At 41.6% G+C, this 26482-nt stretch overlaps 1 protein-coding gene across 1 annotated transcript in view; it reads right to left on the bottom strand.

The window, feature by feature from the left end:
* Positions 1-459: 459 nt before the first annotated feature.
* Positions 460-26482, bottom strand: part of LOC126248722 (uncharacterized) — a 182185-nt gene continuing 156162 nt past the window's right edge. Inside the window, exons 4-6 of the mRNA XM_049950029.1 lie at positions 12806-12956; positions 12603-12717; positions 460-1577 (exon numbers count right to left, since the gene is read on the bottom strand). Coding sequence (XP_049805986.1) covers positions 1437-1577; positions 12603-12717; positions 12806-12956 — 407 coding nt within the window. The 3' untranslated portion in view covers positions 460-1436. The remainder of the gene's footprint in view (positions 1578-12602; positions 12718-12805; positions 12957-26482) is intronic.

Here is a 26482-nt window from a genome sequence, read left to right as displayed (position 1 = left end):
TGATAATTGTCTGAAAATAAAAAAATTAAACTTTTCGCTGGAAGGAAGACTTGAACCAAGGACCTCTCGATCCGTAGCTGCTCACGCTAACCACGGGACCACGGCGCTCCTGAGCTCACACTCTCCTTTATGTTGCCTATCTTGTGCATGGACTAATCAGTTTCTAAATTTTGCTTATTTTTTCAGTTCCACACAACTTCTTCCTGTTTTCTCGATTTATCTGTGTTCAGTTTTTCAAGGTCTATCCACTGTGGCAACTTATAACTAAATCTGAGGGGGGTGCGATGGGGAGGTTCCCTTGTTAGAAACTTGCTTCCAATACATTCAGGGATTTGGTCTGCAGCACACGAAACCAACTAAAACACATTGTCAGTAAAAGATAATGATATACGGATGTAGCATTTAACAGGATAATAGGGAGTCATAGGAAAGTTTAATAAACAAATTTTCAGCACAATATTCTTTAATACTTTCCAATCATATATATTTTCGCTACGACAGTGAATACATCCACAAGAACAACAGTTAACAATAAAAAGAGGTATTTACCACTAACAGTAATTAGGTGCACTCTATTACTAGCCATCAACTATACAGTTGAAAACAATAACTTAACACATATGTACAAATTGATTTTCTAAAACATAAAATCTTTTCTTGAATGTGAGGAAAAGGAATTGCCTGTGACAATCCTTTACTGCATTCCGTAATGCTATTTAAAAGCCGCCACCATTGCAGCCAGTTTTCCTATCTACAAATGTGGTTGCGTGCACTTTCGGAAGCTACACCGTGCAATGGATGATAGTGCCACCTTGAAGGAAAAAAAAAAAAAAAAAAAACACAGTCTAACCATAACAGACAAGGAACGATAGCTACTTAAAGTATACATCAAGCTAACTGATAACACTGTGACACACACACACACACACACACACACACACACACACACACACACACACCATTCCCTGTAGCTTACAGCAAACGCCTATCGAGTATTTTGTTGTCTTCACAGTTTAGTTCAGTCAACGATCAGTCGAACCACCAGTATTTATCACAGTTAAGGACGATGCAGGTGAAATGTAATACTTTTCTGATATACCTAACCTACGAGTCTTTAAACACTAAGAGTACTTTGGTACGAAAGTGTGTAAGTTATTTTAGAACGATCGATTATGCAGAAATAGCCACACATAGTATTCGATAAATCTCTAAGTCTTGAGCAATCCAAAACGATAGGAAACATTTTTGCGAAAAGAAAATAAAAATCATCGAAGACCGACAGTATGAAACCGAAGTGGGACCATTTAAAAGTTCGTCGCATACATGAATTCAGTCTCTACGGAGAAGGACTGAGAAAAGGGCGTGTGAAGCCCGTACAGCCGCTAGGACAGCTACGGTTGTTGGGTAGGCTACAGGTCCAGGTGGGCGCCACCAGCTCACGTCCGGTACAGCAGAGCCAGTGCCGGGTGCAGCACTGCGACCAGCGCCAGGGACAGCTCCACCAGCAGCGCAGCTGGACCCACAGACGCACTCCCACCGTCTGCTCCGCATACCTTGGCGAATTTCTCGCAGTGGCCCTGTAACATGCACACGTTCATCATATTCATCATCAGTTTGGTACTTTTCACTTCAACACGCATTAAACGACGAATTTTTATTCTTCAGGGGCATTAAAGGGAAGCAAGCAGTGGTTGGGAAGGGAGTGAGACAGGGGTGTAGCCTCTCCCCGATTTTATTCAATCTGTATATTGAGCAAGCAGTAAAGGAAACAAAAGAAAAATTTGGAGTAAGTATTAAAATCCATGGAGAAGAAATAAAAACCTTGAAGTTCGCCGATGACATTGTAATTCTGTCAGAGACAGCAAAGGACTTGGAAGAGCAATTGAACGGAATGGACAGTGTCTTGAAAGGAGGATATAAGATGAACATCAACAAAAGCAAAACGCGGATAATGGAATGTAGTCGAATTAAGTCGGGTGATGTTGAGGGAATTAGATTAGGAAATGACACACTTAAAGTAGTAAAGGAGGAGGAAAATAACTGATGATGGTCGAAGTAAAGAGGATATAAAATGTAGAATGGCAATGGCAAGGAAAGCGTTTCTGATGAAGAGAAATTTGTTAACATCGAGTATAAATTTAAGTATCAGGAAGTCGTTTCTGAAAGTCTTTGTATGGAGTGTAGCCATGTATGGAAGTGAAACATGGACGATAAATAGTTTGGACAAGAAGAGAATAGAAGCTTTCGAAATGTGCTACAGAAGAATGCTGAAGATTAGATGGGTAGATCACATAACTAATGAGGAGGTATTGAATAGAATTGGGGAGAAGAAGAGTTTGTGGCACAACTTGACAAGAAGACGGGATCGGTTGGACATGTTCTGAGGCATCAAGGGATCACAAATTTAACATTGGAGGGCAGCGTGGAGGGTAAAAATCGTAGAGGGAGACCAAGAGATGAATACACTAAGCAGATTAAGAAGGATGTAGGCTGCAGTAGGTACAGGGAGATGAAGAAGCTTGCACAGGATAGAGTAGCATGGAGAGCTGTATCAAACCAGTCTCAGGACTGAAGACCACAACAACAACAACAACAACAACAACGACGACGACGACGACGACGACGACGACGACGACGACTACTACTTTCGTCTTATGCACTGTCCAAAATGTGTATCAGTAATGAAATTCGAGCTACAAGGTCATTTTTTGAGAGTGGTTCGGATTTCATACTGAACTGAGGTCCCACTATAAAAAGGGAGGTATATCTCCAACAGGTCGCCTGTTTTATCTTTTGCACGACTCTCGTACATACTTAGATGTAGAAGATAAATATATAGTACTGTGTGTTCTGAAGCTTTATTGAGAAATTAAGGTTGAACTTCCACTAGTCTGTTTGAAACTACACAGTCCAGTCACATTAATGTGATTACCTCCTACGTTCGACATCAAACAGCAATAACCACTCAGGCGTCATATGGCAACACTAGCAGTGGAGGGTACATAAAGCGTGTTGGGGGAGGGGGAAGAGGAGGGGGGGCCGCGATAAACTGTGCAGTCTATGTCCTAATACCGAAACGTAGCAATTTACCTGACATACAAAAGGGTATGATCATTGGCTTTGGGGCCAAGAGTGGAAGTATTTTCGAAACGTCTAAGTTTTTGAACTGTTAGCCTGCCGCTGTGGTTGGAGTACACCGTGCATGGTAAAATGGCGCTATCCAAAACGGGCGATGACGTAACTGCGGTGCACCACGGGCCATAGATGATAAGTGTGAACGATGGCTGTGGTGATGCGTAAGGCGAATAGACGCGCAATTGTTGAGCAATTGACCGTCCAGATGAACCAAGAGGCTACCAACAGTCTCCTTAACAACCATGCAAGGAATGTTGCTGCCTATGGGCCTCCACAGCAGATGCCTGGTTCACGCACCCATGCTGACTGTTGTTCATCGGCAACGAAGGCTGGAATTTGCATACCAATACAGCAACTCGACGATCACTGTTTGGCGGCAAGTGGTCTTTTCAGATGAATCATGTTTCATGCTCCATCGGACAGATGGCCGTTGGCATTTACTGCGTGATACGTCTCAAAGCAAACACCCTGCGGCGATCGTGTGAGGGGTTAAGTCCGCAGGAGGAAGTATTATGGCCTGGGAAATATTTTAGTGGCTTTCTCTGGGTGATCTCGTCCTTCTGGAAGGCATAATGGATAAACGTAAGTACGCATCTAACCTTGGGGATTACATTCACCCCTATATGCAGTTTGTTTTTCCTCGGCACGATGGCATCTACCAGCAAAACAATGCAACGCGCCACGCAGCTCGCAGTGTAGCTGTATGGTTCGAAGAGCTCTGGAATGAGTTTACCAGACTCCCCGGATTTGAACCCAATCGAGAGTATGTGGGACCACCCCGGTCGGGCTGTTCGCGTCTTGGATTCTCAACCGAGGAAGCTAGCTCAGCTGACTGAGTCGGCATGGCTCCACATTCCTCTAGGTACCTTCCATAACCTGACACTCTTCCTGAACGTTTCGTAGAGGTTGCGCTGCAGAAAGCTGTTATTCAGGATTTTGACAGGTGATTGCAGTGTGACTGTACGGTGTATATGAGAGCAACTATCAAGCGGCAGCGTTAAATTAACAGTATAAGAAGACAGACTAAAATTTTGCATGTACTGCGAGTCCCGTAACTATTTATTACAATTTTCACCTACACAGTTTTAACCAGCAATGAAGTTTCGAAGTCCAATTTAGCTTCAAATATTTTTTAGCTTTCGCTTATAATTTGTCCCTAGCGTTATCACCACCACCACCACCACCACCACCACCACCACCACCACCACCATTGTGTGTCCCTGTCCGGATAACCATAATTCTTCGTAGCAATGGAAGTGTTTACTGGAAAGAAAGGCCAAGATTCGAGCGCAGGATTGGCAGACATTCAGGCTTCCGTCTTATCCGGTTGCGCAAACGCTGCTGCTCGACAAGTGGTGGGATCGTACGATATTCAGAGCACTAACAACATTTTGAACCTAGATTTGTCGGAAACGCTTGATAAGCGCACCATGCTGAAGGAGCATCTGTTTTAAGTACGTACTACAACCATGCAAAAAAAATTAGAAAACTTTGTGATCCAACGAGTATGAGTCCCTTTCAAGTCAATTCAAAGGTCGAAACATGCCAAGGACATACCACCGCCTTATAGGAATATGCACAGTAAAGTACTGTGGTGTTCGAACAAACCTTCTCGTCGAGGGAATCTGTACTTACTAGTTACACAGTGTTTTTAAATATTGTATAGTATATGTGTGATGGATTATAGAACTTAGGTTGTAGCACAATGTGTTCAAGTTATTTAGAGACTCCATCCCATACGACGCGCAGAAACTATTTTATCGAGTCTCTCAAAACTCTCGAGGAAAGCGCAACAAAAACTGACTATGTCCACAATAAATTATCGTTAATGGCTTACAGGGAATACTTTATCCTAGATGATGTAGAAGGGGGCCAGTAATTTAAATGTTCACAGATAATTTTGGGAATTTTCATATGTAATGTGAAATGAACACACTGGACCAATGGTCTTACAAGACTAAAGTTTTATCCACATATTATACGGATATTACCCTGAATGTGGTCATTATCGCATGTTCATACAGAAAGAGTTTGGCAACAATTTCATTATTTTGAGTAGTCTCTTCTGGCTACAATGCAACCCTGAAATTGTGCATGAAGATAATTAGAGTGTTGAAAATTCCTGACAGAATAAACAATACGCCAGGACTCGAGCCCAGAACCTGGACTTTGCAGGCAATGCTCTTACTAACTGATCTACCCAGGCACTACTCACAGCTATAAATTTCTGCCAGTACTTCTGTCCTACATAGATGTTCTGCTGCACCGTTTACGGGACGACCATTCTTGAAAGAAAGGCGTTGTCCACTAGAAGCAAGGTACTGTTATTGAGTCCTAGCCAAGCACAAAGTTTCAACCCGCCAAGAAGTTTCGATATGTAGTTTCAGATCGTATTTAGTTTTGATTTGTCCCCAGCCGTGTCAGAATCGCGTTTAGTTGCCCTTTGCTCTATGGCAGCACAACGTTGTCAACTGTAAAGCGCAGCAGGCCAAGTCTGTTTCATCTATACATATGTACTACTACCATCGGTTTCGGGTCAAAGGTTAGGTTAGGGAGGGGGAGGGAAGCACACTATGTTAATGTCTGTCTCTTACTCCCCCTTCCCCTAAAATAACATTGCTTGCACCCACATTTAATCTGCCAAAAAGTCTAAGATTTTAATAATAATGAAATTATTATTATTATTCTTTACTTTCTCAGACGTTAAGTCTGGTTAAAAATGGAAAGTGACGCGGACCTTGATCAAGCGTGACTTCCTTTTAACTGTATGGTATGTGTTATATTGCATTTAGGAGCTTTCGGGTAATTGAACATGTATCAATAATTACTGATTTCTGTAGTTTTATATATAGGTTTGGATGTAGCTGTATTGCATTGATGTACTGGTGGATATTGTGTGGTATGACTCCTGTAGTTGATAGTATAATTGGTATAATGTCAACTTTATCCTGATGCCACATATCCTTGACTTCCTCAGCCAGTTGGATGTATTTTTCAATTTTTTCTCCTGTTTTCTTCTGTATATTTGTTGTATTGGGTATGGATATTTCGATTAGTTGTGTTAATTTCTTCTTTTTATTGGTGAGTATGATGTCAGGTTTGTTATGTGGTGTTGTTTTATCTGTTATAATGGTTCTGTTCCAGTATAATTTGAATTCATCATTCTCCAGTACACTTTGTGGTGCATACTTGTATGTGGGAACGTGTTGTTTTATATGTTTATGTTGTAAGGCAAGCTGTTGATGTATTATTTTTACTACATTGTCATGTCTTCTGGGGTATTCTGTATTTGCTAGTATTGTACATCCGCTTGTGATGTGATCTACTGTTTCTATTTGTTGTTTGCAAAGTCTGCATTTATCTGTTGTGGTATTGGGATCTTTAATAATATGCTTGCTGTAATATCTGGTGTTTATTGTTTGATCCTGTATTGCAATCATGAATCCTTCCGTCTCACTGTATATATTGCCTTTCTTAGCCATGTGTTGGATGCGTCTTGATCGATGTGTGGCTGTGCTAGATGATACAAGTGCTTGCCATGTAGTGTTTTCTTTTTCCAATTTATTTTCTTCGAGTATGTTGATGTTATGTGATCTAAAGGGTTGTAGAAGTGGTTCTGAAATTGCAATGGTGTAGCCGATGTATTTATATGAGTGATTGCTTTGTGTATTTTGCTAGTTTCTGCTCGTTCTATAAAGAATTTTCTTAAATTGTCTACCTGTCCATAATGTAGGTTTTTTATGTCGATAAATCCCCTTCATCCTTCCTTTCTGCTTAATGTGAATCTTTCTGTTGCTGAATGTATGTGATGTATTCTATATTTGTGGCATTGTGATCGTTTAAGTGTATTGAGCGCTTCTAGGTCTGTGTTACTCCATTTCACTACTCCAAATGAGTAGGTCAATATTGATATAGCGTAAGTATTTATAGCTTTTGTCTTGTTTCTTGCTGTCAATTCTGTTTCAAGTATTTTTGTTAGTCTTTGTCTATATTTTTCTTTTAGTTCTTCTTTAATATTTGTATTATCTATTCCTATTTTTTGTCTGTATCCTAGATATTTATAGGCATCTGTTTTTTCCATCGCTTCTATGCAGTCGCTGTGGTTATCCAGTATGTAATCTTCTTGTTTAGTGTGTTTTCCCTTGACTATGCTATTTTTCTTACATTTGTCTGTTCCAAAAGCCATATTTATATCATTGCTGAATACTTCTGTTATCTTTAGTAATTGGTTGAGTTGTTGATTTGTTGCTGCCAGTAGTTTTAGATAATCCATGTATAGAAAATGTGTGATTTTGTGTGGGTATGTTCCAGTAATATTGTATCCATAATTTGTATTATTTAGCATGTTGGATAGTGGGTTCAGAGCAAGGCAGAACCAGAAAGGACTTAATGAGTCTCCTTGGTATATTCCACGCTTAATCTGTATTGGCTGTGATGTGATATTATTTGAATTTGTTTGGATATTAAGTGTGGTTTTCCAATTTTTCATTACTATGTTTAGGAACTGTATCAATTTAGGATCTACTTTGTATATTTCCAATATTTGTAGTAATCATGAGTGGGGTACACTATCAAAAGCTTTTTGGTAATCAATGTATGCATAGTGTAGTGACCTTTGTTTAGTTTTAGCTTGATATGTCACCTCTGCATCTATTATCAGTTGCTCTTTACATCCTCGTGCTCCTTTGCAGCAGCCTTTATGTTCTTCATTTATAATTTTGTTCTGTGTTGTATGTGTCATTAATTTCTGTGTAATGACTGAGGTTAATATTTTGTATATTGTTGGTAGGCATGTTATGGGGCGATATTTTGCTGGGTTTGCTGTGTCTGCTTGATCTTTAGGTTTCAGTTAAGTTATTCCATGTGTAAGTGTATCAGGGAATGTGTATGGGTCTGCAATGTAACTGTTAAATAATTTAGTTAGATGTGAATGTGTTGAGGTGAACTTTTTTAGCCAGAAATTTGCTATTTTATCTTTTCCAGGCTTTCCAATTGTGCGTAGAATTAATTGCTCGGGTGACTTCATGTTGCAAAATTATCACTTCAAGCATTTGTGGTATCATCTTGTATGTGTCTGTTTCTGCTTGTATCCACCGTGCATGCCTGTTATGTTGTACCGGGTTTGACCATATGCTGCTCCAGAAGTGTTCCATGTCTCTTATGTTTGGTGGATTGTCTATTTTAATGTGTGTGTTATCTATTGTCTGGTAAAATTTCTTTTGGTTTGTGTTGAATGTTTGGTTTTGTTTCCTTCTATTTTCACTTTTTTTGTATCTTCTAAGTCGTTTGGCCAATGCTTGTAATTTCTGTTTCTTTTCATCTAATTGCTCTATCGCTTCTTGTTGTGAGATTTTACCTAACCTTTTTCGTTTTTTTTCTGACATTTCATTTCTTATAAATTGTGTTAGCTGTCCGATGTCTTTTCTCAGTTTTTCTATTCTGATCTGTAGCCTGTGTTGCCATGCTGGTTTTGTGGGTTTCTTCTGTGTGTTGGTTGGTTCTGATCTCTGCCTAGTGTGTATATTTAGTGTAGTGAGTGCTCCTATATAAACCAGTAGTTGTAACTCTTCCATAGTTGTGTTTTCATTTATTTTGTTGTGTATGATTGTGTTGATAGTTTTTATTGTTGTTTCGACTTGTGGGTTATTTGGCGGTCTTTGCAGGAATGGTCTAATGTCTGTATTTGTGTCTTTGTATTCTATATACGTCAGCTGAAATTTTTCTTCTATATCTAACATGTGTGTCACTTCGTGTTCTATTTGTGCTTGTTCTGGTGGCTGTCTTAAGATTTCGTTTTCCTCTGATTGTTTAATTGATGCGTGTTGTTCTTTGTTTGTTTGCTCTGGGATGTTTGAGTCCATTACTGTATTTTCTTCTTCTTCTGATTGCACATTATTTTGTTCCAGTATTTGTTGTACTTGTTGTTTGATGTTTTCTAATTCTCACTGGGGTATCCTGTTATTTTTGATTATTACACGGATCTGATCAGCTAGTCGTTGTTCTGTTAAAAATTTTAATTCTGGGTATCTGGTTCAAATGGCTCTGAGCACTATGGGACTCAACTGCTGAGGTCATTAGTCCCCTAGAACTTAGAACTAGTTAAACCTAACTAACCTAAGGACATCACAAACATCCATGCCCGAGGCAGGATTCGAACCTGCGACCGTAGCGGTCTTGCGGTTCCAGACTGCAGCGCCTTTAACCGCACGGCCACTTCGGCCGGCGGGTATCTGGTAATAAATGTTGTGTATACTTGTGATCTGTATCCAGTTGTGTTGGTTCCTAGGTTTGATGCTTGGTAATAACAGAACATGAGGTGTCGATTAACTTCATATGACCATCTCATCCTCTGTCTGTTTTCCTTCTAGGGTGGTTGCAGGAAGCATATCCTGCAAAACACCTCTATTTGGATTTAAATCATTTTCCAGTTGGCTAGCAGTGTCGTTACCATTGTGGGCGGGCATAGGGTTCAAGCGTCGTCCCCGACCATGACGGCGCTTGTCCGAGGCTTCTTTAGTTCTGTCCTGAACCAACTAATCACACTAAAAGGGGGGTTAGCCCTATTAGTGGTTTGTTCTTTTCGTCGCCTTTTACGACTGGCAGAACATACCGGAGGCCTATTCTTTTCCCGGGCCTCCACGGGGTTTATTATTATTATTATTATTATTATTATTATTATTATTATTGAATTTAGGGCACTTATCTGCTAATTTACGATTTTTGTTGGATTCTCAGTTCATCACTGCTACCCTCCGTTCTCTTTTCCTCTCTTTCCTTCTGGCCATGTCCCTCTACTTTTGTGTTTTAATCAGGAAACACTTTTTGTAATTGTTCCCTAAATGCATGTTTTCTGTCTTTTCCTGCTACTCCTAACTTCTATAGACCACGAAAGTTTGGTTTTTTAACTTTTGTCAAATCAGCTGAATATTTTTTGTCATTCTGTTATCTATTCTATTAAAGTGGCTATAAAATGTAATCCACCGCGTTCTCATTGTATCTATCATATTTTCAGATTTTCCCCTACACCACCTTGGTTACTTCTCAATTTACAAATCCCATTTTCGTACTTCCGATCCAAAACTTCTCCAATTATTCTTCGTTCTTTCGGCTCCGAATCATTTAACTGTTTGGCTGTGTTTGTGACTAGGCATTCAGAGGCATAAAGATGTCAGTTTTTAATCACCACATTGTAATGCCGCAGTTTTTTGTTAAGACTAAATTACATTTTCTCTGGCTCTATGCCTGTCAGGTACTTTGTCTAAAGCATTTGGCTGGTTTATTACGCCCTAAGTTTTAAATTCTGAAACTAGTTTTATTTCTTCATATTTTGATCCCATATATTTGGGTGCACCTATAACGTTGGTAATCTTTAGTGTTTTCTGTAAACGAAATTTGTAGCTCAGTATTTTCAGTTACCTCTTGCAGGATGTTTATCTGTTCTGTTTCACCTTGCAGGTTTTCCGCTAAGACTGCTAAATCACGAGCAGAAGCTAAGTAGTAACTCCCCCAAGTTTCCCTTTATTCCATCCTCTTCTGGTCTATTCATGAATTGTCATACTTTCTTCAAAACGCAGTTGAATAATAAACAACACAGGCCATCCCCATGCCTCACGCCTGTTTCATTTTAAAAATGTTTTACTATTGCATCTTAAATTTTAGCTTTGAAAATGGTATTAGTCCGAGATTGTTTAATGACTGCCAATGTTTTATTGATAGCTCCGAATTAGTGTAGGACAAAAAATTGTTCAAATGTGTGTGAAATCTTATGGGACATAACTGCTAAGGTCATCAGTCCCTAAGCTTACACACTACTTAACCTAAATTATCCTAAGGACAAACACACACACCCATGCCCCAGGGAGGACTCGAACCTCCGCCGGGACCAGCCGAACAGTCCATGACTGCAGCGCCCAAGACCGCTCGGCTAATCCCCCGCATTCTAGGACTGAGTAGTGTATCTTATGACGGAATCAATTTTTTTAATCAAGAGAGTGTACATGAAGATCTTAATATATACACTGAAGCGCCAAAGAAACTGGTATAGGCATGCGTATTCAAATACAGATAGATGTAAACAGACTGAATACAGCGCTGCGGTCGGCAACGCCTATATAACGCAAGTATCTGGTGCAGTTGTTGGAAAGGTGCTACAATGGCTGGTTATGAAGATTTAAGAGAATTTGAATGTAGTGTTATAGTCTGTGCACGAGCGATGGGACACAGCGCCTCCGAGGTAGCGATTAAGTGGGGATTTTCCAGTACGACCATTCCGCGAGTGTACCGTTAATCTCCGACACTGCTGCTGCCGGAAAAATATCCTGCAAGAACGGGACCAACGATGACTGAAGAGAATGTTTTAACGTGACAGATGTGCAACCCTTCCGAAAATTGCTGCAGATTTCAATGCAGAGCCACCAACAAGTGTCGACGTGCGAACCATTCTATGACACATCATCGATATGGGCTTTCGGAGCGGAAGGCCCACTCGTGTACCCTTGATGCCTGGACGACAAAGCTTACGCCTCGCCTAGGCCCGTCAACACTGACATTGGACTGTTGATGACTGGAAACATGTTGCCTGATCGGTCGAGTCCCGTTTCAGATTGTATCGAGCGGATGGACGTGTATGGGTATGGAGACAACCTCACGATTCCATAGACCCTGCATGTCAGCAGAGGACTGTTCATGCTGGTGGAGGCTATGTAATGTTGTTGGTTGTGTGCAGTTGGAGTGATATGGGACTCCTGCTACGTCTAGCTACGTCTATGACAGTTTAGACGTACGTAAGAATCCTATCTGATCACCCACATCCATTCATTCATGTCCATTGCACATTTCGACGCACTCGGGCAATTCCAGCAGGTCAATGCGACACCCAACACGTCGATAATTGCTATGGAGTGGCTCCAGGAACACTTTTATGAGTTTAAACACTCCCGCTGGCCACCGAACTGCCCAGACGTGAACCTTTGAGCATATCTGGGATGCCTTGCAACGTGCTGTTCAGAAGAGATCTCTCTCGCACTCTTACAGATTTATGGACAGCCCTGCAGGGTTATGGTGTCAAGTCCCTCCAGCACTACTTCAGGCATTTGCCGAGTCCATTTCACGTCGTGTTGCGACATGTCTGCGTGCTCACAAGTGGCCTGCACTATATTAGGCAGATGTACCAGTTTTTTTGGCTGTTGAGTGTATGATCATACTTTGATTAGACCGTTGGTTAGTACAGTGGCTCTGCTTATTTCTTGAGCGGTCGGGAGGGAGGGGAGGGAGGGAGGGAGGGAGGGAGGGAGGTCATGACCCTCCATGCCTCACTCCTTCTCCTCAGATCCGGTCCTGACTTCTCTTCCCTTCAACACACTAATTTAGTACGCGTGTATACAACACAACGCCTTATAGACAGTAGTATCGACACGGCTGGACTTGGCAAGGCACGAAGAAAAAGTAGCGAAGTGAAAGGTAAGTACCTCGACAAGCGGCCTGGCCATGCGGTCGAGGAAGTGCTTGGTGAAGTTGGCGGTGGCTACGCCGCAACCGCTGAGCGCCGCCGTCGTGGAGCAAGTAAGGTACTGCTGGAACGAGCTGCAACACCGAAATCGCGTTTCAGTTTCTGTCATACTGAGGACTACACATGTGACTAGTTGGTCCATTCTGATGGGTAGGTACTGACCAGCAGACTTGCTGCAGCTTGGCGTCCGACTCCTGCTGGGACCGCGGCTCTGCGCTGGGCACGTTCTGACGGATCGCCTCCTGATAGTCCGAGGCACAGTCCTCGTTCCGCAGGTTCACCTCGCGCATGCACGGCGCGTGCACCAGGTACTCTGCAACACAAGGTTCCCTTTTTTTATTCATTCATACATCAACTAGATTCTACAACTGCTGCTTTTTAAACTAATAGGCCACGACAAACTGTCAGCTGTGTGTAATCTTAAACCACTACCGACAGTTCGTCACGCGTACTGTGCATCCGAACGTTGAGCGTGCCGAGTTTCTGACGTCATAGCGTGGACTAGTACGTTCGGGCGTCTTTACGAACGTGCAGAGCAATATCTGGCATGGCAGATATTCTGATCGTGCGTCTGAGCGTTGACCAATGAGATGGCACAGCGCCACCTATGTCACACGCACGCCGTCTCCCTTCAGTACAGAGTTGTGAGGCGCCATATTGGCGTTCATTTCAAGCCTATATGTATATATACCGTTTCTGAGCACCAGCAAAGTGAGAATCACTGGAAAACCCCGTTGTTAGTTGTGTGATTCGTTCCAATAAAATTGTGAGAAACATCAAATTCGTGGCAAAAGAATTATTGTAACCTGCGTATTATGAGAGTAAGCTATTTGAAGGCAGCGACACACTGAAGATCCACCAAAAACGCATTGTTCTTGATACAATTTGTTATAATTACATTTCAATTAGTAACATAATTATCTACGATTAACGGTTTTAGCAAGCGGTAAGACAATATGATTAAGCAGACAGGTTATGTTTGGGGTTTAGCGTAATCGGTAGCGTCTCTGTCCAAGAACTTTTTGTTGGGGCGGTGGTTAGCGTCTTAACACTTCCAAATTTTTTTCCTAACATTCGCGTTCATTAGGTTCTAATACATTATTATTAGTTTAATATAAGTATATGCTATAATATTTGATGTTATGTAGATATAAGTTCATCTGTTTTTGAGGGGTGATTTTGTTCGATTGGCTCCTTTTTCTTTTACGCTTCGTAATTCACATGTTGCAAAGATTCTGCTACTGGGTAGGAACAGTGATCAAGTAAGCCTGACCTTGGGGTTTTACTAAAATGTGGGAATGATGAAATAATGTTTATCGTATGCAGAGAAGTATTCCAAATTTGTATCGCGCTGTTTGTAATGGAACTTTTATAAGCCTGTGTCCTTATTGATTGGACATGGTACTTTCCTTTTCGTGGACGATGGAGGAAATGTGCGTTTTAATAGAGCTAACGTGGTAATTTTAGGCACGCCCGTTGAGTAAACAGTGATTTACGAACTACTAGAAACATCCCTCAACTGCCGCTGGAGTGCGTTCCGATCGCGTATACCACGTTGGGGCCCACGTACCGTATGCACAAGTCGCATCGTTCCTGAGCGTTCAGCAGCACGTTCAACTTCGCACGCTCAGCGTTAACGTTCGACAGAACGGTCCGTGTGCCGACGGCTTTAAGCCATCCTCACATAGGTCGACAGACTGTTGGTGGACGATGGTCTGGTCGACAAGATAAGCAGAACTTATGAGAAGCCATATTGGATTTCGTAGTTTTCAGTTGGACCCCAACCTTGCGGGTTTTTTGCGTTGTAACTTACCTCCTCTGAAAATATGCCGCTTCAGAGCACCGGGACATTAATGTTCCCTCGAAAACTCGTTATTGATATCTGCTGCATTAAAATGACAGTGGTTAAATAATTTTCGCATTTGGTGTATTCGTTTCATAACTTGTATATTGTGGAAGTACGCCATTTCAAGTCCACAGAACAATGTGTATTTTTTCAGAAAGGCGTTATTCTTAAAATGTTTTGTTACAATTAACTGTCTTAATAATATACTGACCACTAAAGCCTACAAGACATGATAATATAAAAGATACAATTATATGGTACGCAAATTCAGCATATTGTAGCTGATAGAAGAGTGTAGCTACGAAGTCTAATTTATTCACGTCCCGCTTTAACCAAATATTTTTTATTCACCTTCGCGTCTTTAAACTTTTATAACCTGATATCATTACTGACTTGACGTAGAACTTTACTTTTTGTCTTATGATGTCTCATTGGGTGTTGTTTTTATACTACAGACAGAACAACATGTCTAACATATGGACATGAGAGGAAATGTGCGTTTTTACAGAGCTAGCGTAGAGTGTTTACATCCCTCGATTTTCGTAAACTCTGATTTGTGAGCCAGATGCAGCCAACTACTGCCACTGGTGGGCGCTGCAGTCACAAATCATGATAACGAGCACGTGCAGTGTCATGCGCCAGCTCGTTACTAAGCATGCACCAACCAAATCGTGAACTTCGTCTGGCGTGCTTCACTACAAGAAACACATCTTGTGTGAGGACGGCTTTAGAGAGGGTTGCAGCGCGAAAGTAGTTGGTGCCCCAGACGAGTCTGCTCGCTCGTCCGAGCACTGAGTAGAGCGTGGGGGATAGAAGTTTTATTATGGCCAGGAGACGCTCTTACATCTTTGTTTTGAAACAATCCGTGTGGGAAGTTTTTTTTTTTACATTTAATCTTTAACATCACCTAGCACTTTCGCATCACGAGAAAGCATTTCGCACAATTCACCAGACAAACTATTAGCAATAATGAAAAAAAAAAAGAGGAATCCCTAAACTTCCGATACGAGCTCCAAGAAACATATGTATGAACACCAGAATTAGAAAAGCCACGAGGAAAGCCGTAACACCTGGATTACAAACAAATTAAGGAGCGAAACGAGGTGAATGCAAAGAGAGATCAAACACCATAAGGTATAAATATTGGGAGGAATAAATACATTAACACGATTTTATTTGCGGATAATAAAGTTATATACAAGACAGCGAAGGTAAATTACAAATGGCTCTACGTTAACTAAATTAGATTAGTGTAAGCTATAATCTGATTTCCTATTAAAAAACTGTGGCCTTTTTAGGTAGTCTCCCAGTACGAGCGAAAATAGTCCTCAATAATGAACCAATAAAACAGGTAGCCCATTTCAAGTACGTGAAATGTGACATTTGACCGAGATGTGGAAATATAGGAAAGAACTGATACTTACCCGTATATATGGAGCACAATAAGGAGAACACTGAAGGATAAGGCAGCAAAACGAAAGCTGAAGTTTTAAATTTAGCATTTGAGAAATCTTTCACGCAGGAGGATCATACAAACATACCGCCGTTTGAGTCTCGTACAGATTCCCGTATCGAGGACATAGTGATAGACATCCCTGGGGTCGTGAAGCAGCTGAATGGGTTGGAAATAAATAAATCGCCAGATCCTGATGGGATTCCATTTCGGTTTTACAGAGAGTACTCTACTGCATTGGCTGCTTACTCAGCTTGCATTTATCGCGAATCTCTTGCCCAACGTAAAGTCCCGAGCGACTGGAAAAAAGCGCAGGTGACGCCTGTATATAAGAAGGGTAGAAGGATGGATCCTCAAAAATTGCAGACCAATATTCTTAACATCGGTTTGTTGCAGGATTCTCGAACATATTCTCAGTTCGAATATAATGAATTTCCTTGAGACAGAAGTTTCTGTCCATGCATCAGCACGGATTTAGAAAGCATCGCTCCTGCGAAACGCAACTCGCCCTTTTTTCACATGATATCTTGCGAACCATGTATGAAGGGTATCAGACGGATGCCATATTCCTTGACTTCCGGAAAGCGTTTGACTCGGTGCCCCACTGCAGACTCCTAACTAAAGTACGAGCATATGGGATTGGTTCCCAAATATGTGAGTGGCTCGAAGACTTCTCAAGTAATAGAACCCAGTACGTTGTCCTCGATAGTGAGCGTTCATCGAAGGTGAAGGTATCCTCTGGAGTGCCCCGGGGGAGTGTGGTAGGTTCACTGTTTTCTATCTACATAAATGATCTATTGGATAGGGTGGATAGCAATGTGCGGCTGTTTGCTGATGATGCTGTGGTGTACGGGAAGGTGTCATCGTTGAGTGACTGTAGGAGGATACAAGATGACTTGGACAGGATTTGTGATGGGTGTAAAGAATGGCAGTTAACTCTAAATATAGATAAATGTAAATTAATGCAGATGAATAGGAAAAAGAATCCTGTAATGTTTGAATACTCCGTTAGTAGTGTAGCGCTTGACACAGTCACGTCGATTTAATATTTGGGCGTAACATATCAGAGCGGTATGCAGTGGGACAAGCATGTAATGGCAGTTGTAGGGAAGGCGGATAGTCGTCTTCGGTTCATTGGTAGAATTTTGGGAAGTTGTGGTTCATCCGTAAAGGAGACCGCTTATAAAACACTAATACGACCTATTCTTGAGTACTGCTCGAGCGTTTGGGATCGGTATCAGGTCGGATTGAGGGAGGACATAGAAGCAATTCAGAGGCGGGCTGCTAGATTTGATCATCACGCGAGTGTTACGGAAATGCTTCAGGAACTCGGGTGGGAGTCTCTGGATGAAAGGAGGCGTTCTTTTCGTGAATCGCTACTGAGGAAATTTAGAGAACCAGCATTTGAAGGTGACTGCAGTACAATTTTACTGCCGCCAACTTACATTTCGCGGAAAGACCAAAAAGATAAGAGAGATTAGGGCACGTACTGAGGCATACAGGCAGTCATTTTTCCATCCTTTTGTTTGGGAGTGGAACAGGGAGAGAAGATGCCAGTTGTGGTACGAGATACCCTCCGCCACGCACCGTATGGTGGATTGCGGAGTATGTAGATGTAGAGAGACAACCGAACTTTTATAAAGTCATTGTAGTTCCCACTTTATTATATGTGGCGGGAAATTGGACACTAAGGAAGATTTACAGCAAGTAGAAGAGATGTGAAAGGCTCCACTAGGGAATAAAAAATTAGAAACGAAGTAATAAGGGAAGAATTAAGGATGCAATCAATAACACAACAGGCAACCCAGTATCAAGAAAAACGAGGAACACTTGCACTTCGTACGTCACCACAAAGACTTCATATAAATTAGCAATGGTTTATAAACCACGTGGGCAAGAAATGTGGGGAAGACCGAGGAAAAGATTGCGAGACTGGAACAGGTCCTTGGCCAGACCCTGGAGTGGCAGAAGGAGGAGGAGGAGGAGGAGGAGGAGGAGGAGGAGAATTAATGTATCATGTGCTGGTGTGGACTACTTACAAAATCTGTACACTCAAACAGCTGTGTGTAACAATCTCTAAGGATATGAAACGGAATGATCACATAAGCTTGAAAGTAAGTAAACCAGATGTTACACTTCTGCCCACTGATGGTACACTGTGAAAATGCAGTCTGTCACAAAGATAATTGTACAAGAGACCCATTGATGAAGTATTGCTACTTACAAAGCTAAAAAAAAATAAACTAGCAGGAAGTAAGGACGAGTACGCAACAGTAACGTGGCAGTCTTTGCAGCCACCAGACAATCTCGCACACTTCCCAGTGAGCCAAGCAGAGTGACAGGAAGCCTAACACCAACTCCAGTTGACAAAATCTACCATCACGCTATAATGGGGGCACATGTATGGAACACTAAATCTCCACAAACACGTGAGGCTAACAGCAGACAAAAAAAAAAAAAAAAAAAAAAAAAAAAAAAAAAAAAAAAACTACATAAACTGGTGAGGTTTACTTCAAAACAGTACAACTACCTTTACCGGTCATACGGAAATACCACTGCGCGTTCTACGAATCAGTACTCAGCTTCGCAGCTAGCACGTGGGCACACGGATTCAACATAGTCACCAAGAAAGCATCAGTTAGACGAGGGCAGAGAAGTGTCCTGCGTAGGACATCAGGAGCCTTCGGAACCATCTCAGTGGATGCACTGAGTGTGGTGCTCGAATGTGCCCGATAGATATCACAATCAAATACAGAGCTGCAAAGTACAGGTTGAAGGGGGAACTAAATAAGTTACACACAATAAATGGTGTAGCTATGCAGACGACACGTCACTTCAGAAGTTTGCGTTTTGAAAGGTGAGTGGGATGTAAGTGATAAGGGATGTAGACACTACGACTTCCTCCCTGAAATAAGGCAGCGACTGAAAATGAAACCTATTGATCCCACGCGCGGTATGGTGCTTTTGTTAACTGGACAAAGACCTCATCTCACGCACTTAAAGCGCCTTAGTCTGAGACACCTACACGCATATGCGTGGAAGATGGTTCCCCAGAACACACTGTCTTCTGCGGACAATACGCGAACAACTGACATACGCTACACTTGACTACAGAGAATCAGAAGTAAACATACACTACTGGCCATTAAAATGCTACACCACGAAGATGACTTGCAACAGACGCGAAATTTAACAGACAGGAAGATGATGCTGTGATATGCAAATGATTAGCTTTTCAGAGCATTCACACAAGGTTGGCGCCGGTGGCGACACTTACAACGTGCTCACATGAGCAAAGTTTCCAACCAATTTCTCATACACAAACAGCAGTTGACCGGCGTTGCCTGGTGAAACATTGTGATGCCTCGTGTAAGGAGGAGAAATGCGTACCATCACGTTTCCGACTTTGATAAAGGTCGGATTGTAGCCTATCGCGATTGCGGTTTATCGTATCGCGACATTGCTGCTCGCGTTGGTAGAGATCCAATGAGTGTTAGCAGGCTATGGAATCGGTGGGTTCAGGAGGGTAATACGGAACGCCGTGCTGGATCCCAACGGCCTCGTATCACTAGCAGTCGAGATGACAGACATCCGCATGGTTGTATGGATCGTGCAACCACGTCTCGATCCCTGAGTCAACAGATGGGGACGTTGGCAAGACAACAACCATCTGCAAGAAAAGTTCGACGACGTTTGCAGCAGCATGGACTATCAGCTCGGAGACAATGGCTGCGGTTACCCTTGACGCTCCATCACAGACAGGAGTGCCTGCGATGGTGTACTTAACGACGAACCTGGATGCACGAATGCAAAACGTAATTTTTTCAGGTGAATACAGGTTCTGTTTACAACATCATGACGGTCGCATCCGTGTTTGGCGACATCGCGGTGAACGCACATTGCAAGCGTGTATTTTTCATCGCCATACTGGCGGATCACCCGGCGTGATGGTATGGGGTGCCATTGGTTACACGTCTCGGTCACCTCTTGTTCGCACTGACAGCACTTCGAACAGTGGACGTTACATTTCAGATGTGTTACGACCCGTGGCTCTACCCTTCATTCGATCCCTGCGAAACCATACATTTCAGCAGGATAACGCACGACCACATGTTGCAGGTCCGTGTACTGGCCTTTTGTGGATACAGAAAATGTTCGACTGCTGCCCTGGCCAGCACAGTCTCCAGATCTCTCACCAATTGAAAACGTCTGGTCAATGGTGGCCGAGCAACTGGCTCGTCACAATACGCCAGTCACTACTCTTGATGAACTGTGGTATCGTGTTGAATCTGCATGGGCAGCTGTACCTGTACACGCCATCCAATCTCTGTTTGACTCAATGCCCATGCGTATCAAGGCCGTTATTACGGCCAGAGGTGGTTGTTCTGGGTACTAATTTTCAGGATCTACGCACCCAAATTGCGTGAAAATGTGATCACATGTCAGTTTTAGTATAATATATTAGTCCAATGAGTACCCGTTAATCATCTGCATTTCTTCTTGGTGTAGCAATTTTAATGGCAAGTGGTATACAAAGCAGTACGAGAGCAAGATGGTTCAAATGGCTCTGAGCACTATGGGACTTAACATCTGAGGTCATGAGTCCCCTAGACTTAGAACTATTTAAACCTAATTAACCTAAGGACATCACACACATCCATGGCCGAGGCAGGATTCGAACCTGCGACCGTAGCAGCAGCGCGGTTCGGGACTGAAGCGCCTAGAACCGCTCGGCCACAACGGCCGGCTCGAGAGCAAGAACAATGGGCACAATCATATGCAGACAGTATTTAAAAAAAAAAAAGACATGAATCGTATCCGCAAACACGATATAACAGACATACGTATATGAAACGCAACAACGATTTCCAGAGGATGGACAGCGACACCCACAGTGACACTGAAGAGGATGAGGAGGAAGATTAGATGTAACAGTGAATTAGACACCTAGAATTATGGTTAAGACATGACATACCTAAATGCACTGACCAACTGTACGTATCAGTCAAATAATAGTTAAGGATTACGAATACCAGAGTAAATTATAGTGTAATGTGCTGGCAATCTAGCCAAGGAAGCACTCAGTGTTCTACATAATGAATGGCTTATGTTAATGCATAGTGTTACCAACATAATTTTTCTTACCACCAACTATATAATACTTTGTTTCGACTGGCAGTCAACAGCACGAAGGAACCATTCTGAGGTATTCACCGCCAGTCACAATCGGTGATGGCAATAACAAATCTCTCCTCTACCCTATCACCTTTTTACATTCTTCTTCAAACAACAAAATTTTATTTATATTTCAATCACAAATTATTTGTTATTTTAAAGTATTTATACCATGTCAAATATTGCAGATAAAAACGAAACAAAAAACTACAAAAAGGTGACAAAAACTAATACGTACGACCTGTTTTAGAATATCAGGTAACAGGTCTCAATTTACTATAAATAAGTGGACTCAGACCCTCGAATGTTAGAAGAGGTAAGCGACAGAATTTAAGAAGAAAAAACAGGAAACTTACCCCCAGACATCCCATGCATGGGATTGTAGCACAACTTCCCATACTGAAGTCGAAGTGTTGTAAAATCTGCCACCTAATAGAAGTACGGCGAAACAAGACACCCAAAGGACAGACCCAAAATCTAAAAAACGAGCCTTCTGCTGGTTACCAACCACATAACCAGACTTTCGAGGTTGTAGATAAACCGCGAAATGGAGTTAAGTGGTGCAAACATAACTTACAGCTGTAGGGATAGCAACCTACAAATGTGGAGAACGTCAAGATGTACACTACCACCTTCAAATGAGCGAAGGAACCAATGACCTGCAAACGGAGTGACGTAGTTTCAATAATGCCCAAGGAATCAAGACTGAGGAATACTTGAGATCTTAATCCATGTGACGAGTATCGTTCTATATATCCAAACGAGTTGTAGATACGTAGTTAGTCTGAACCTCCTGGAAAGCTACGCGCCTTAGCACTCCGCTTTCGCGATCCGGGGAGGAGCTCCGTCCCCGAATCGAATCCGCCAGGCAGATAACGACGAGGCCGATGTGCCGACCATTCTAGATGTGGTTGTTAGATGGTTTCCCACATACGACTAGGTGAACAGTCGGCTGGCACCCACGTCACACCTAAGTTGCACGATTTTGAAACATTTGTAAATGTTCGCACACTTTCACACGCAGTTGGGGTACACAAATTCCGTCCGAGAGAGGGAAATATTTGCGACAGGAGGGTATCCAGTCACCCCCTACCACTAACTTTGCCAAACCAGAAAATTAACATACCAGCCTGTGTGGCGAAACAAGCGCTGTAGCACTGAGAGATACAGAGGTGAGTGAGTGAGTGTGACGGGACTTACGCCAGTTCACTCCTACTAGCACCACGTCATCACACACCCATGCGTAACATACAAAGTATTGTGCTGCAATCAAAGAAGGAAATTAAAAATTAAAATAACTTTCCACAGGCTTCAATATATTAGCGTTAACACTGCGAAGTCTCTGAATGACCTAACGGAAATGTTGCGCTAAATATGTTATTTTTAGAGAAAATAAGTGGCACTAAATAACGCAGACAGAAACTAAAAATTGTCAGAATGTTCAAATGTGTGTGTCAATCAAATGTTACTTGTCTCAACTTGATTGGTGCAATATTTTGGTCAAAATCGGTTTTTTTACGAAAATTTGAAGGTGCTAAATGTTAGACTCAGAAAGGTGAAAATTAGCTTGTAGCCTCTGCTTTATATGAAAACATTAACTATGTGACTCCATTAAGTTACTTCTATTAGTTTTCAAGTTATTCAGAAGAACTAAATTTGGAACAAAAACGTACTTACCATATATTAAGTATCATTTGTATTTGTGATAGAAATTTCTAATTACAACACTCTATAACATTCATTAAATAGTACATCTGTACCAAGTTTCAAGACTTTAGTGTAAATAATATATACAGAGACTCTTAAAAAGGCAGTCCAGAGGTCATGTTCTACTGTCAATTCCGTTCTAAAAATTCTAGACGGCAAAGTTCAAATGCAGTAGAGCTACAACTGTTTTACTAACTAAGGCCAACTTAATTCCATACATATAAAAATTATGAAGATTAATTAATACGTGTCCGAGAAAGCGGCCATTTAGATGCTGTTACCTGTGCCTAGGGCTGTTGACAGCAGACGTTCCGTTCAGCGAGCCGCTGCGCCCATATATAAATAAGGCCAGAGAGACAGAGACTTCGCGCCGAGCTCTCAATATGTCCGCGTCAGTCAACGCCGGCATACGCTGTGCCTCGGATGACGTCAGAGCTAGGCACCTACCAAAAGTGTTTTCGGTAAAATTAGGAAATGAACTCGCGAGGACTGTACACCGACCTGGATCGCTTAGATTTCACAGAAGCAACTGTTTGTGTGCTGCCCGTAATGCTGACGAAACCCCGTGGCAAGTGGCGAGATTAATTTCCACTTTTGTGGCAATCAATTAACTTTGATGATCAGAAATCAGGGCAAGAGATCATTTTACTTGGAACTTCCCGTATAGGTCTCCTCCGAACTGCTACTAGCGCTGTTTATAATAGCGACACCATCATCATAATCATGATTATTATTATGTTTGTGTGAACTTTTACTGAATATATTGATCAGTTAGAACTCAAAACTTATAGTCATCGTTCCCCATACCGCTCAATAAAGAGCAAGAAGGAACATTTTTTTTCAGTAAGCACAAAGACTAATGTGGTCAGTATATTCTCCATCGCTTTCTGGCTGACCGCAAAAAATAGTTTTCAGGCTCTCGTAAATACGGCGAGGAAAACCTTAATTAACCCGCAGCCCAACACCTATTTAAGATCTGCAGCTACACGACTACTCTGAAATTCACAATTAAGTGTCTGACAGAGGGTTCGTCGAACCACCTACGCTCCACACTCTAACAGCGCACGGGAAAAACGAACACTTTTAAATCTTTCCATGCGAGCTCTTGACTTCACTTATTACTATGAGAATTACTCATAGTAGAAGTCGATGGGCGCCACCAAAATATTTTTGCATTCGAAAGATAAATTTAGTGATCGAATTTTCATGAGGAGATCCTGTCAAAACGAAAAACGTCTTTTATTGTTTGCCACCCCAATTCGGTTATTCGTGACACTTTCCCCCCTATTTCGCGATAATACAAAACGAGCTGCCTTTCTTTGAACTTTTCCGAGGTCCTCTGTCAATCCTGTCTGAAGTGGATCCCACACCGCGAAGCAATACTTGCGAAGAGGACGAACAAGCATAGTGTAAGCAGTCTCTTTACTAAAGCTGCTGCATTTTCTAAGTTTTTGGCCAGTAAATCGCAGTCTTTGGTTCGCCTTCCCCACAATATTATTCACGTGATTGTTCTTGTTTAAGTAATTCTTAACTGTAATCTCTAAATATTTAGTTGAATTTACAGCCTTTAGTTTTGTGTGATTTATCGTGTAATCGAAATTTAGCAAATTCCTTTTTGCACTCAAGTGGGTAACCTCACACTTTTCATTATTTAGGCTAAATTGCCACTTTTCGCACCAAACATATTTTTTCTAAATCAGTTCATAATTGGTTTTGATCATCTGATGATTTTATAAGAAGGTAAATGACAGCATCATCTGCAAACAGTCTAAGAGGGCTGCTCAGATTGTCTCCTAGATCGTTTAAATAGATCAGGAATAGCAGAGGGCCAGTAACACTTCCTTCGGGAATGACCGTTATCACTTCTGTTTCACTTGATGGCCTTCCGTCAATTACTACTATGACCTTTCTGACAGGAAATCACGAATCCAGTCGCACAACTGATGCGGTACTCTGGAGGCACGCAATTTAATAAGAATTCCCTAATGAGTAACGGTGTCAAAAATCTAAAAATAGATAATCTGACATCTCTTGTCGATAGCACTTCATTACTTCGTGTGAAGCGAGAGCTAATTGTGCTTCACAAGAACCACATTTTATGAAACCGTATCGGCTATTTTTCAATAAATTTTCTTCTTGGATGTAATTCATCATGTTCGAACACAGTGCATGTTCCAAAAAACCTTCAAATTGACGTCAGTGACGTGGGACAGTGATTCAGCGCAACTTCTCAGTCCTTTGGTAAGGATCTTTTGACGAGTGAACAGTTATATATGAGTGCTGAGTATGGAGCTAGTGTATCCGCAGACACTGATAGGTACGTAACTGGTATACGATCTCTATTTTAGACCTTGCTGCCTCAGTACACCGAGTTACTCAAGTTGGCAACAGTTCTTGACCTAAATTCTAGAATTTTTACTTAGTCTTCCTTGGTGAATGAATTTCGAAAAACTGTATTTGGTAACGCTGCTTTAGTGGCACTCGTCAGTAATGTTCCCATTGCTACCGCGCAGTGAGGGTATTGTGTGTTGCCGCTGGTGTACTCAAACCTGCCAACTTTTATAGTTTATCCGCAAAATTTACGGAAAATGCAGAATTTTACGGTTGGACGGTGTCATTTACGACACCGCAGACAAAAATTTGGAACGTTAACATTCGATAATCACCCAATTTCCGTAGAATCGATCGTTTGCGTTGGTCGAAGGCAAGTCTACGATAGTCGAATACTCATTCTTTGATATGATTGGTGCTTTTAACCGTGTGATGTTTGTGTCATCATTGGAAATAAATTTAAAGACGGGATAACACTTCCTCCAGGTGAATCTTACGTGTTTACAGGCTCTGCTTCGCAGATTCTTTATTCCGTCCCGTTCGCTTGTGATTTAATCATATTCTTTGACCACGTGTGGACTAATTACATTCGTTCGACATGTGTGTGTTTTTGACCATGTGCATATTCTTTGTTCACGAGGGTGGCATCGTGTTCATTTAATCGTTTAAGATTGTGTGCCTTGACATGTTTCAATGAAGTGTTTGACTGCTTTGAGTGTTTATGTTATAATTTTATGTGACTTTCATCGATCCAGGTTCTTTTCAATGTTTCTGTACATCGAGATATTTGTTCTCCAACATTTCCGTACACTACATTCCTATTGTAGGATTCATGAATAAATCCATCAAGAAACATTACTTCCAGACATTTGAAGGATCATTTTCTGTTGATTTTCCGTGCATACTAAAATCAAGATTTTGCCTTTTGCACGGTATGTATGTGTGATAATATTGCAGATGGAAGAAACGATTTAAGGAATCATGTGAAGCACGATAAACACTTAAGTTATGTTAAATCGAAGAAGGATAACAAGAAAGTCAACACCTTTCTTGCAAAGTCTGGAAACGTTGACAGTAACGTAATTAGGACCGAGTGTCTACTTCCTTTTTGGTGGAACACAATGTGCCCCTGATCATGCTGGTGCTTCACTTAAAGTGATGTTTCCTACATCAGAAGTTGCAAAGAAATGAAGCTGTGGTCGCGCGAAAACGAAAGGCAATGTATTTAAAATGGCAAAAAATGGATCATATTTAGTTGGTAAGTGCCTTCAGAACGGACCATTTTCTTTGTCAACGGATGTAAGCAATTATACGAATGTCAAGTTAT

Source organism: Schistocerca nitens, chromosome 3, assembly GCF_023898315.1.
Source record: "Schistocerca nitens isolate TAMUIC-IGC-003100 chromosome 3, iqSchNite1.1, whole genome shotgun sequence".
NCBI lineage: Eukaryota > Metazoa > Arthropoda > Insecta > Orthoptera > Acrididae > Schistocerca > Schistocerca nitens.
The sequence above is the reverse complement of the archived record's forward strand: the minus strand, read 5'-3'. Positions and strand labels throughout refer to the sequence as shown.